The 11,687-nt window shown below is 49.6% G+C and overlaps 1 protein-coding gene across 26 annotated transcripts; it reads right to left on the bottom strand.

The window, feature by feature from the left end:
* Window positions 1-133: 133 nt before the first annotated feature.
* Window positions 134-11,409, bottom strand: LOC309603653 (endoplasmic reticulum-Golgi intermediate compartment protein 3-like). Of its 26 annotated transcripts, XM_082338585.1 has the most exons (9): window positions 11,274-11,407; window positions 10,330-10,417; window positions 8,895-9,041; window positions 5,531-5,624; window positions 4,210-4,355; window positions 3,155-3,270; window positions 2,497-2,607; window positions 1,548-1,734; window positions 1,094-1,191 (listed from the first exon to the last, which is right to left on the bottom strand). In XM_082338585.1, the coding sequence occupies exons 1-5, from the start codon at window positions 11,358-11,360 to the stop codon at window positions 4,328-4,330; spliced, it is 444 nt and encodes a 147-aa protein (XP_082194711.1). In that variant the 5' UTR covers window positions 11,361-11,407; the 3' UTR covers window positions 1,094-1,191; window positions 1,548-1,734; window positions 2,497-2,607; window positions 3,155-3,270; window positions 4,210-4,327. The 26 variants fall into 26 exon arrangements, with proteins under 26 accessions (XP_082194708.1, XP_082194726.1, XP_082194728.1 ...); XM_082338600.1 differs by lacking the exons at window positions 1,548-1,734; window positions 5,531-5,624 and adding an exon at window positions 1,735-1,796 and having other exon boundaries at window positions 1,093-1,191; window positions 2,487-2,607; window positions 11,274-11,408; XM_082338580.1 differs by lacking the exons at window positions 1,548-1,734; window positions 5,531-5,624 and adding an exon at window positions 1,735-1,796 and having other exon boundaries at window positions 1,094-1,188; window positions 2,487-2,607; window positions 11,274-11,408.
* Window positions 11,410-11,687: the final 278 nt, after the last annotated feature.

The following is an 11,687-nucleotide window of genomic DNA, read 5'->3' as shown; positions in this document are numbered from 1 at the left end:
AGTATACACCCGTCCCTCCTCTTTCTCCCACCCCAGTAGCCACATCCTGGATTCGCCCGGTCCCCCAGCAGGCTCACACTGCTCTGCGTGCCTCCCGTGCTGCACCGCTGGGGTCAATGGCTGCATGAGGTGCCCACTCGTATAGTCGGTCCGTCTCCGATGTCTCGGGAACGGCAGCCTTCAATGCTGGGCCTGTGTCAGGAAAATGCAGAGAGGCACACAGACGTTATATACTGCTTTCTGAGAGAGAGCTGGCCATGCAAAACAGAGTAAAAATCCCATCGACCTACATACTCTGGCAACAGAGAGACCCCAAAAGCACAAAACCCAAGCAACTGACCTCACCCCCACCACAGCCCCCAGTGCTGTCCACTCACCTTTGCCATCGCACTTCACTTGACCATCTTGCTTAGCCTAGACCTATTACTTTAACTGCAAGAATAGGTCAGACCACACACCAACACAAAAGTTAAGAGTTACTGTCAGCTGACTCAAATATAAGGGGAAACAGATAGAGCTGAAAAAAATCATGCCTGCAAATGCCAAAAGAGGTATGGGTAGCACGTGACTGTGGCTGGCATAATGACAGGCTTTTCCTTTATGGGTAAATCACTCATAAATGACTCCATGAACTGCAGCACAGAGAACCTCTCTGTGGACAGCATTCTCAAATGAGAGTGTTGACATTAACGGGATATGAGACTGGGCTGCTGGAAGCTGCTTGCACACAGAATGCTACTGTTAGATAACGCTGCGCTAAAAAGTCTTAAGCCACAGCTGCATAGGAGTTACAAGAGGCCTGAGTGCAGACAGATGCTGAAGACGACGAGATCGGCACCGCCATCTAAATTGAGATTGGCTGAAGGTGATGCAGGCTGAGCTATTAAAAACTAGCTACAGAAGTATGTGCTACTTCAGGTGGTGGGACGGTTCTGTCAGGTCAGTCTGATCTGGGCACCCAGTTCTAATGCCCGTCGAGTGCTATCTGTGATATCCCTCATAGCCTCAAACGTACTGACCACGTTTCGCATGTCCAAGGCCCCCCCCAGGTGATGAAAATCAAATGGACCAAATAAGGACTCTGCTTCATCACCTTGGCACCTGAAGGACGCTCCTTCCTCTGCTGATGGTCAACACAGATGTCCTTATGCCATTTCTCAAATGCGGGTCAGTCCTTGGGCACCTGTACTGCTAAAGGAAACAAATGATTACGCTTTGATAGCCTGCTCCATCCTCCTCTCGTTCTTTAAGAAATCTAAAGAATGCTACTGTCCCGATCGCTACAGAACAGAAGTTTGTGCAGGAGATGACTGAGCCCATCTCCATAAATGGAAGACTCCTGCTACAACTCCGCTTTGCCTTTTGGTGACAGTGCCCGCTGTCAGTGTGCCCCAAACCCTTTCATGAGTCACCTGGAAAACCAGATACAAGTAGTTCAAAGTGTCTGGCAAATCAGGTATGACCTGAAAGCATAGGTGTACCCCATCTCATCCCCAAAACAGTCAGAGCGCTGTCTTCTCCCACACAAAACAGAACAAAAACCTTACCCTCTGACACACTCTGAAAGGGATTAGTGTACCCACATAATCTATGCTCAAATACTGGACTTCCTCAGGGTACAGCCCCACAAAGACGAGAGGAAGCCCAACACTGCCTCCCTGGATGCTCCAGAACTCCGAGTGCTCTGCTCCCCTCTCCACCACTCCCATCATGGAAATGCAGTGGTGAGGATACCTGGCAAAAAAGAGGAACGAAAGCCATGTGGACTGGGAGGTCAAAGGAAGACCAGACCTTACCTGCAAGAATAAACAAAAGAACCCCGCTCAAAAAATTTCAAACAAAACCAAGAAAAGATGAAAAAACCCAGAACCTTCAAAAAGACAGGACACTGCACCAGGCAGCAACCGATACCACCCAGCGGATGAAGCCACAAGGACAAGAGGCCCTTCATGAAAACAGTGTGAGACACCTGAGCCTGATTACCTATGAGGCCCCTTACAAAATTAGGGAGCCTGTTGGCTGATGGAAAAACCCACGGTGGCAAGACGTGGTGACTCAAAGACCTCAAACAGACACCTTATGACTACAGAAACCGGTGCTAAAAAACACAATAGGTAAACAAGGACAAGAGAACATAACTGCCGTGAGTGATACTAGAGCAAACCTCATTGGACAGTTAAGGAAAGACAAAACTGTGATAATAGAAAAGGCCTGTGTGCCCAGAGACTATGATGAAGACAAGACCCCTAGCTGGAGAGCATTACGAGCACAAATAATATGCATCCTCTTCTCCAAGAAATCCGAAGAAACACAATGACAGAAGCCTGCACTGGAAATAAGTGCCTAGTCAATGCCTCTAAGTAGCAATGATAGTGACATATGGACAGATGGTGGAGGGATGGATGCAAAGATTAAGTCGGGGAATGAAGGAAAAGGCACAGAGGAGCAGAGACCTCAGAGTTCTGGGGGTGTATTTTAGTGTATACCTGAATGTACCTAATGCTTTCCGAGATGGGACTTGTCTGACATTTGACCCTGCACGCTGTGACGCAGAAGCCCGGACAGTTCACACTGCGTCTCTCATGCCTTTGTCGTACCTCCCGTCACCTGTGGAGAGATTAAACCAGAACAAACCTCAGCGAAACCCAAATCCAACTGCAAAACCCATCTGAGAAAGGCTGATGAACCCACCTCCCCTTCCCAACCATCCCCTGGTCCCAAAACTTTAGAAACCCTTTCTCTTCTCCTGAACTTTCAGGGAAGGAAGCCCACTCCTTCCTGACAGCTCCTGCCCTGTATTTGCACCACTGAACTCCCCGTGTCAGCTGCTCCTTGGGAGCTGCTCTTCCAAGCTGTGCCCTGTGTTGTGCGAGCACCTCCTATCTTCCATCTTCCCACAGACTCCGGGCTCTGCTACAGACCCACAAAATAAGTGAAGTCCTGATGCTTATAATCTCTGAGGGGCCTGCTGCAAGCTGCAAAGGCTCTAGGGAGAACATGGTACTCTGTCGGTGATCGGGAAAGGTGATGAGCTGTTCCATACCCTGAAAGACACTATGCCTTATGTCCCTGCTGCTTTCTTGAAAAATGCTGAAAGCCCGTATACGGATGCAGACAAGATGTATGCATCTTAACCCCTGTTAGATTATCTCACCATCAGTCCTGCTAAGGAATGGTATCAACAACTTGCACAGTATGCAGCAAAACTGGTGAAAAAAAAACAAGGTTCCATCTTCAATAAAGTCAGGAAGTCCAGGAAAATACAAAGCACTTGGGGAAAAAACCAAAACCAAAACCATACCGTTAAACCACCTTGCCACCCCTGAACACCCAATACAAAATTACTGACCTGAAAAAAAACCCCAAAATTGCATACAAGTGTACTTTCTACAATATATGCTGCTGAACCTTGACTGGTCCTGAAGCCCTTACCTCCAACACCTCCGCTTCTCTCAGTATCAAAACACACCTACCCAAATAGCTTAGACAGCTCAAAAGCTGCAGCCAACTGAAGGAACAGCAGAGCACTGACACCAGAGAAGCCCAGGAGTGGAAGGAGCTCCCTGAGGAGAGGTTACAGCTCAGATATCCCGGGCCCTGCCCACCACCCTTCCTACATTCACCTGGGAAAGGGGACGGGCAAACCACCAGAAGGCATAAAGTGGCCAGAAGAGCAGCAGGAAGTTTGCTCATCTGCCTTAAGCTTAGAGCGTGGAAAGCACTGAACAGAGAAAGCAACCCTTACAGGAAACAAGGATGCCACAGGCAGTGAAGGCTGGGGTATGGGGACACTGTCAGGTTCAGGGACGCTGCATCTTGGGATGCAGAAGTCTTTGGACGAAAACCAGAGTTCTTCAATCAGACGTGAAACCAGCACCATGGACCGCGCAGCCATTTGGTGCAGCTCACAGGCTCGTGCTAAATGTGCGAGTCCATGCAGAAACGGTCACTGAGAGTGCCCAGGCACACTTTTGTGACAGAAAGGGGTAGTGCCTTGTGTGCGAGAGACACAGGAAGGAAAGCACCTGCGCCTCAGTCTCTGACAGCCACCCTCATACGAGGACACGTCACACACCAGCCAGACACCACCTCCTCAGCAACCAAGCACCGCTTGCAAGCCGTGTGGCAGCACCCTCTCCCAAGGCCCGGGTACCAACGAGCTGCCGCACAGCAGAGGTGGCCCCCAGCATCCACCCAGCTCCTACTCACTGGCCTCCCTTCCAGAGCGGACAGCTCAGAGCTGCTCCGCGTGCCTGGCTGTCTCCTCTTGCCCAGCTGCTGCTGCTGTTGGCACTTGGCCTGCTGGAGGAGGAGGCGTTGCACTTTTTCAAAAGCCTCCAGTCTTCCACCTGCACCTGCAAAGGCACAAGCACCATCTTACCATCTTTATCGCTATAAAGAGATGCTCCAGCTCAGGACTTGAATCCTTGGTGGAGTTTTCTTCCACAAACCAATAAAGCAAACATCAGGGACTGGACTTGGAAAGGAGGCTTAATGCTCCTGGAGCAGCTTGAGCTTCTTGATGTACTTTTTGAGATTTTGGCATGAGGATGCAAGCTGATTTAATGCAGAGCTTGAGTCTAAAGACAGCTTTGCCTGTCCATTTAAACAGCCAAGTCACTCCTTGGCAAAGAAATCTGCTACAAAAACGACATCAGTGTCCCACAGTTCTGAGCAGTTTGGAACTTCCCGGTGTGAACAAAGCATCTGGCCGTTTCTATTCCTCCTCTCCTCTTCCCTGAAGGGCAAGACTGTCAACACTGGAGGGAGGCTTAATGGCAAACTTTCTTCATTACTTTGTGACCTCTGGGGAACACCTTGGTCACCAGAAAAAACAGTTTTCTTTCTTGGTTCCACGTTTTGCCGGACCAAAGAAAAAGTTGAAGGCTGGAATCATGAATCCCTCAAGACGGAAACAGCTCTGGGGAAGGACGCGGCTTGACAGATGGGACAAACCAAGTTACTACAGAGACAGTAATAGCAAAGGGTAGTCCGGAACCCATGCACTACCACGGATCCATTCCTCCAAGAATTTGCAGGTAGGAGGAAAGAGAAACACCAAATGACACCTGTTGTTTGTGTGAGCGATAGGTGTCTGGTCTTTGCTCCTGTAAGGATGCAAAGCCTGCAGCAGAAGTGAGAAGGCAAGGCCATAGCCAGGTTTTATTCCAAGACAGCTCACGTAACAGTGAAATAATTTACGCAGCTCCCCCCTGGACACCAAATAATCCCGGAAAAGATACCGTTTGCCGAGATACGACCTTTGTGGGACTGCAAAGGTAGTGCAATTTGCACTGCCCTTAAACAGGCATGTAGACAAACTAGACAACCTAACTGCACGTTCTTAACAATCGTGAGTGCAGCTTCCAAAGACATACCAAAACCACAACAGTTCTCATCATTCTCTGAACACATGCCCAGGAGGATTTCATTGCCCAGACCTGCATAGACATTCTGGGAAAAAATGTGCATGCAGCACAACTGTATTAATCCAAGTGCTACGAAGATACGAAAAAGGTGTAAAGGTTACCGAACGTCCTCTGACTCTGCCCCGTAACAGCTCTCGCAGCGATCGGCATCCAAAGAATTTGGATCAAACACTTTTTCTTCTTCTTTCCCCAGCTCTAAGACAAAAGATGATTCAAAGTGATGAGGCACGTCTAGAAACACTGTCTTGTACTCTTGTTTTGTTCTATGCACAGTAACTGTTCTACACATGAACGCAGCGATTTTGTGTCGGAAGCTGCACATCCTGCACCCGAAGCCCACCTGAAATGGCACGCACAGAGCCTGTTGAGGCGTGGAAGTAAGACCAAGAAGCAGAGTAGTGTTTGTCATCTCAAGAACACCCTCCATAGAAAGAACTGGCTATCTGTAAGCCTTGCTGGAGCACCGATCAGATGTTACGTGCGTAAAGGCTTTGTTAAAACATTTTCTAAAGTAGACAAATCAGTAAATTGCAACTGATACAGGACACAAACAAAATTTTAAATAGCAGTCCACCGCAGTCAACGGTGCATAACGCATAATCCTGTCCCAAGACACGTAGGGACCATGGTTATCTCTTGCTGTGAAACAAGCTCAGAGTAGGAGTCTCCCGACTGGAAAACTGACAGCCAGTCCTCCAGGATGACAATGCTGAGAAGGCACACACGTTAACCACTGCCCACTAGAAATCTCCAAGGCATTTCTACCTTCTTCGTGACTTAACAATTCTGCCCACGTCTGTGCTGCATGTGTGTTGAATGCGCAGCCGCAGTATGGCTGGAGCACGAACTCGTGGAGTTTTATGTTCTCATGTGCAGAAGGCTGAAGAGTAACAGACTTGTAACAGAGGAGATGACAGCTGGTGACAGCTGAACCCCGCCAAAGGGCAGGAGAAGCCTACAGAAAACTCAAACAGGACTTTTGTTTTGTCAAGAACCAAAACAAATATCAAAGGTCTGCAAATTTTGGAGTTAGGAATAAGTGAGCCAAGGAATTTTGCGTCTAAAAGTTTGAAAACCATTAGCTCTTATAATAAGAGGCCCCCTTAAAAATCAAGCTGTTTCAACTCACAAATCCTGAAGGACAGGACCAAGTCCCCTGGGTTACAAAAGCCCTCCAAGGCTCACTATCTAGGCGCTGCTGCACTACCCTCTGTAAGCCTTGAAAAGATGGCTCCTTTGATAACTAATGATGGGGAAGGTGACAAGGTACATCGTCAGACACCGCTGAGGGGATAAAACGTTATCAGGGCCTTGTTTGTTGGAACTGGAAGGTATAACAGGTGGACAGAAGTGAGTATTAAAGATGCCTGTATTTCGTATTAGCCACAGAAAAAAAGAGATTTTAATTAGAAAGAATGAAATACGACTGAAAATTAATCATTAACCTTATTTCCTTAATCAAATACTTGATGGTAGTCACAATCAAGCAAACAAGAACTTTTAAGAAAATATACCCATTATTAAACAACTGTGCGAGGCTTTCTTTCTAAGGCTTACAACATTCAAAATAGTTGAAACTGCGCTTAAGAAGTCACTATTTAAAAAGCGGTATGGCTTTTCATCTTGTAATTACACTAAAAGGTAGCGTCAGGAAGAACACAGCTGAATAACTGCTATGCTTTGTCAAAGCCGTGACTGCCACCATTTGAACAAGAACACCTGGACACTACATGCAGTCTTTCAAGATACTGCAACCAGTAACAGCTTTTTAAATATAACCACTAGCTGCCTGTTGTCTCAGAGCCAGCACCCAGAGGTAACGCACACAGTTCAGACACTGTAAAGAAAACACAGTACATAAAACTCTACATGCAGGGTTTCTTGCTGTTAATGCGGTCCTCGACTTGCACGCAGATGTGATAGGTGAAACTGGAAAACTCTGTCCATGTTAAAAGGAAGGAAACGATAAGAACCACCGATAAAGAATTCAGTCGCTTATTGTCACTGAATGGAAACGAGTAAGATGACATCCAAGCACAGAATGCAGCCTACCATAGAAATCACTAAGCTATGAACTATTTCAACGTAACTATGATTAGGAAAAGCCTCCAGATACTACTCCATAAAATTTGGGTACGCTTTCCCAAATTTAAGGTCAATACTGCTATAGTTGCCATTTAAATAACCGACTGAACGTCAGTGTTACTAACAGAAACTGATAATCAGAGAGTTTAATGCAGATGGGCGGATACTTCTGATCTAACTTGTAACACGGGTGGTGGAAACCGAACTAGCCGCGTGCTTCTCCCAGACAGCAGAAGAAATTGCTTCTTCCCTGCAATGCATCTGATCTCTCTTAAAATGCCTCTTCTAGGTGAGACGGTTTGCTCCCTACGAGTTTCTCTTCCTCTCCATTGATTATATAAGGAGTCAGAGCAACCGGTTCAGACTGACTGATCCCAATGGACACTGGCAATACTAGCAAGGCAGGAGGCCTACACGTGTTAACAGAGAATTAGATACAGAAAAGCTGGTTTTGTCCCTGGACATTACGTTTGTAATGCCACAACCTCTGAATACAGAAAGGCTGCTCGCTGACACGATAGCAAGAACGCTATCACCCCATTCCCGTGACAACGGGAGACACTCTCGCACCTACCGATCGTTCAGCTCTTGCCTTGGTTTAGCCTTTCAACTTCAAGAACAGAAAAGTTAAATCTGAGTGATACAAATCAACAAATCTAGTTCATGCTGACAGGCAGAACTATACTATCTCCCAGAAAAGGTAATACGCAGCTCACGTTTTGGAAGGGAAAAGTCAGGACGGTATTACCGTTGGATTGCGACACTTTGACAGAGTCGCTTCTGCTGTGTATCGAGGTACAACGATGAGTCAGAACGCGTAAAAACGGTAGAGGAGAAGTTTTGTGTAGCCAAGGACCACTTACTACAACTGGTAACCAATAAATCAGCTAAAATATGTTTATCAGGTATGCATTAACATTATATGCAAAGCAAACGTAGCAAGGTGCAAGTTTGGGCTTAAGGGTCGAGTCACCGGAGCCTTCCCCGGAGAGACGCTCTTTCCTCTAACCAGGTCGTCCCATTTGTCAGCCCACTGTCATTTAAAGACACAACCAAAGTCAAGCTTTGCTAGAACAGCTGCTTGATTTCTAGTCGCAAAAGACCAGGAACTCAGCAGCTTTATGCCTGAAATGCATCCACGAGTCCTTGTCGTAATTTCAGAGGGACTACGCAAAGATCTGCCTCACAAAAGTAGCGAGTATTAATAGGAGTTTGTCTGATCCGCCAGTTTAATAGATTGGCGTGCTATAAACTCTTCAAGAGCTTGTGGTGTTTAAATGCTCTTCAGCTGCCACTTGTTCCCGTGAATCTCAAAACAGGCATACAGGGATGGAAAGACTACGAGAGCATGCACCCAAGAAAGGCAGACTAGCATCTTACCGTGTCTCTCGGCCTCTGGAGTCACACGACTGCCAGCTTTATCCAAACGTCGTTTAAACAGATTGTGCTCTACATCCAGCTGCTGCTCTCCTGCTACATCCACGGCATCGATGCTCAAATCTGAAACCAGCGAGCAAGGAAAGTGGGCTATAAACACACATTTGTTATGGCCTGTGGCAGGCTGAGGAAGCACTCAACCAGTGAAAACACAGAATCTTTCAGCGAGGGGGATACCAGCGGGCCAAACTGGAAGAGCAGGTACGGTTGGGGCCAAATGACGTACAGGGAATAAAACGCACGTTGCAGCACCCTAAATGACCCTTCCAAATACAGGGTCTGGTTTGGTGTACAAGAAGGACTGTTTCCAACTGCCACAGAAAGCGTTACCCCGAAAGGTAATACACTCAAGGCAAAAGAACAAAACCAAACCCCTCAAAGCCCATAACCATTTTCAGGAGTTCACGAGTTAAGCTTAAAATCGGCTGAAAGCTGTCTCCTCCCTCTACCCCCTCACCCTTCCCCCTTCAACATCAGCACATTTCCTTGCGATCTCTTTTCACAAGGAGGATTGAGAAGGTCTGTGGTCTCGGCCTGGTATCGAAGCACCGTGATGCACTGGCTGGCTGGCTACATGCTCTCTTGTAAGACCGACAGCTTCTCTGCACAAAACAGCAGAGGCTTCCAGCCTCTCTGGCCTTCCCACGCCCTTTTAAATGTGAGGAAGGCAAAGACCAATAATATCTTGGGTGGTCAGAAGGAAGTCAGACTCACTACCTTTAGAGCCCAATGCACGACCCAAAGGAATTACTACAACAGAACAAGAGGCAGGGAAGATTGGCGGACAGTCGGGTAACGTGCACAGCAGTAATACCCAGCAAGACTTGCAAAATTTTCCATCGCTTTGTCCTGCAACTTTGTTTTCAATTTAGCTAAAAGGTAACCAGATTATTAACACGCATTCCGATTTTAAAAATTTTGGAGAAAGGTTACCACGTGGCATTGGCGTTACAGTCAGAATTTAAGTACCAAAGTCAAGGAAAAGTCGTGCCTCGTCAAGTAACTTCCAAACGAGACTCTCTCAAGTTTTTCGACAACAATACAGTCAAATCTTGAGTCCCAAGCGAACTCTGTGCCAGCTTTTTCGGTATTACTGAGCTCTCTGACAAAGTACACCACCACACAGAAATGCAAGTGGCGTTATATTGTAGCCTCATTTATAATCTAGAAAAATAACGCGGCCCGATCCGATTGGAAGCGCTGGTTTAAGCGCCCAGTGGGCCTGGCTGGAACCACCGCATAACCGCAAGGGATCAGCAGTTCCTCCCTGTCCGCGGCCCAAGCAGCAGCGCAGCACGCGGAAGCACCAGGCACACTGAGCCTCTCGGGCCCTCGGCAAGTACGAAAATTATTCCCAGCGTTCAGAAGTCTGACTCACAAGCACAAGGCGTGTGTGGAGAAATAACATCTAGATTGATCTTCAGTTTATCTCCCCTTGATTTGTCAACGTACAATTCCGGATGAACCTAGGAACAGAGGAAAAACAGAGAGTCCTGTTTCACTTGGCAGCAAACCAAAAGGCCTCTTTCCCTCGACTGCTCTGGCTCAGGAGCTGATTTTTAAGATGTGGGATTTGCCAGACACCTGAGCTGCTGCCTCCCACACCTTCCATGGTAGCTAAATGCTTGCCATTTGTGATACTTTTAAGACCAACAATAATTTGGGAATCTTAGAACTTGGGGTGGGGAAGGGGGTTCCTGCGCCTGCTTTCTTTTCTTTGGATTGCCTGCTTGTAGACAGCAGAGACAGCGAGAAGAGACTTTGAGACGCTCTCCTGCGACAGCGTTGCAGGAGGCCACAAGCCAACCTTTGCGCCAAGCGGCTTTCGGGGGAGGGCAGCCCGCTCCCATCGTCAGGACGACCAGCTCGGGGAAAGAGAAAAACCCAAACACAGCTGCTGCGGCGGCGGCAGCTGCTGCGTGGGGAGCCCGGAGGAGGCGGCGGAGCAGGCGGCGCCTCGGCGCGGGTGCGGAGGCACGGCGGGCCGCCACGGGCCGCCTCTCCGCCGGGGCACCGCGGGCAGCAGGCAGCACCGGGGGGCCGGCCCCCCCCCCCCCCGCCGCCGCTCACCTCCTTGGTGCGGTAGTACTGCAGCTCCGAGAAGAAAAGCAGCACCACGATCAGCCCGCTGACGAGAACCGCCGTCAGCCCCGCCGCTCGCGGCCGCCCGCCCGCCTCGCCTCAGCCCGCCCGCCGCCACCCCGAGCCGCTGCCTCCCGCCGCCGAGCGCCGGCCCGCAAGGTCCCCCCGGCCGGCCGCCGCCCCACGGCGAGGCCCGGGCCCCCCCGCCGGCCCCCGGCCGCCCTCACCCCGCCCGCTCACCAGCGCGGCCCCGCACGTCTTGCCCCGAAAGTCTTCCAGAGTCTCGGGGAAGGCACCGAACCGCTTCAGCCGCCACAGCGAGCCCATGGCGCCGCGCGGCCCGGAAGCAAACCCGCCTTCCGGGGCCGGGCCCGCACCGCCCCCGGAAGCCGGCCGAGGCGGCTGGCGGGGCCGGGGCTGCCGGTCGGCTCCGGGGCGGGAAGGTGCTCGCTGCCGCCGCGCCCTCTGCTGACCCACCCTGCCGACGGCCCCGGGCCTCTGAAGGACACCCGAGGGACGCTGACTGTGCCGAGAGCGGTTAGCTGAAGGGGCTTGATACCGAGGCGAAGCTGCAGGGAGAGAGCAGTTTTCACTCGGCTTGACATCCTCCCCCTCCCATCCGTCGCCTCCGTCGCCTCTGTCTTTGGAAGGTCT

Source organism: Platalea leucorodia, assembly GCF_965183815.1.
Source record: "Platalea leucorodia genome assembly, contig: HAP1_HAP1_SCAFFOLD_161, whole genome shotgun sequence".
Classification (NCBI taxonomy): domain Eukaryota; kingdom Metazoa; phylum Chordata; class Aves; order Pelecaniformes; family Threskiornithidae; genus Platalea; species Platalea leucorodia.
Note: the sequence above shows the minus strand (reverse complement) of the source record. Positions and strands in the feature narration are given on the sequence as shown.

Bases quoted from the DNA above. Each gene is read 5' to 3' on its own strand.
- LOC309603653 (XM_082338577.1), bottom strand. From the start codon at position 11,360: ATGGGCTCGCTGTGGCGGCTGAAGCGGTTCGGTGCCTTCCCCGAGACT. The intron at 10,418-11,273 runs GTGAGCGGGCGG...CTCTGTTCCTAG, and splicing joins AGACGTGCGGGGCCGCGCTG to GTTCATCCGGAATTGTACGT. The intron at 4,356-8,894 runs GTAAGATGCTAG...GTGCCTTTGCAG, and splicing joins TCCAGAGGCCGAGAGACACG to GTGCAGGTGGAAGACTGGAG.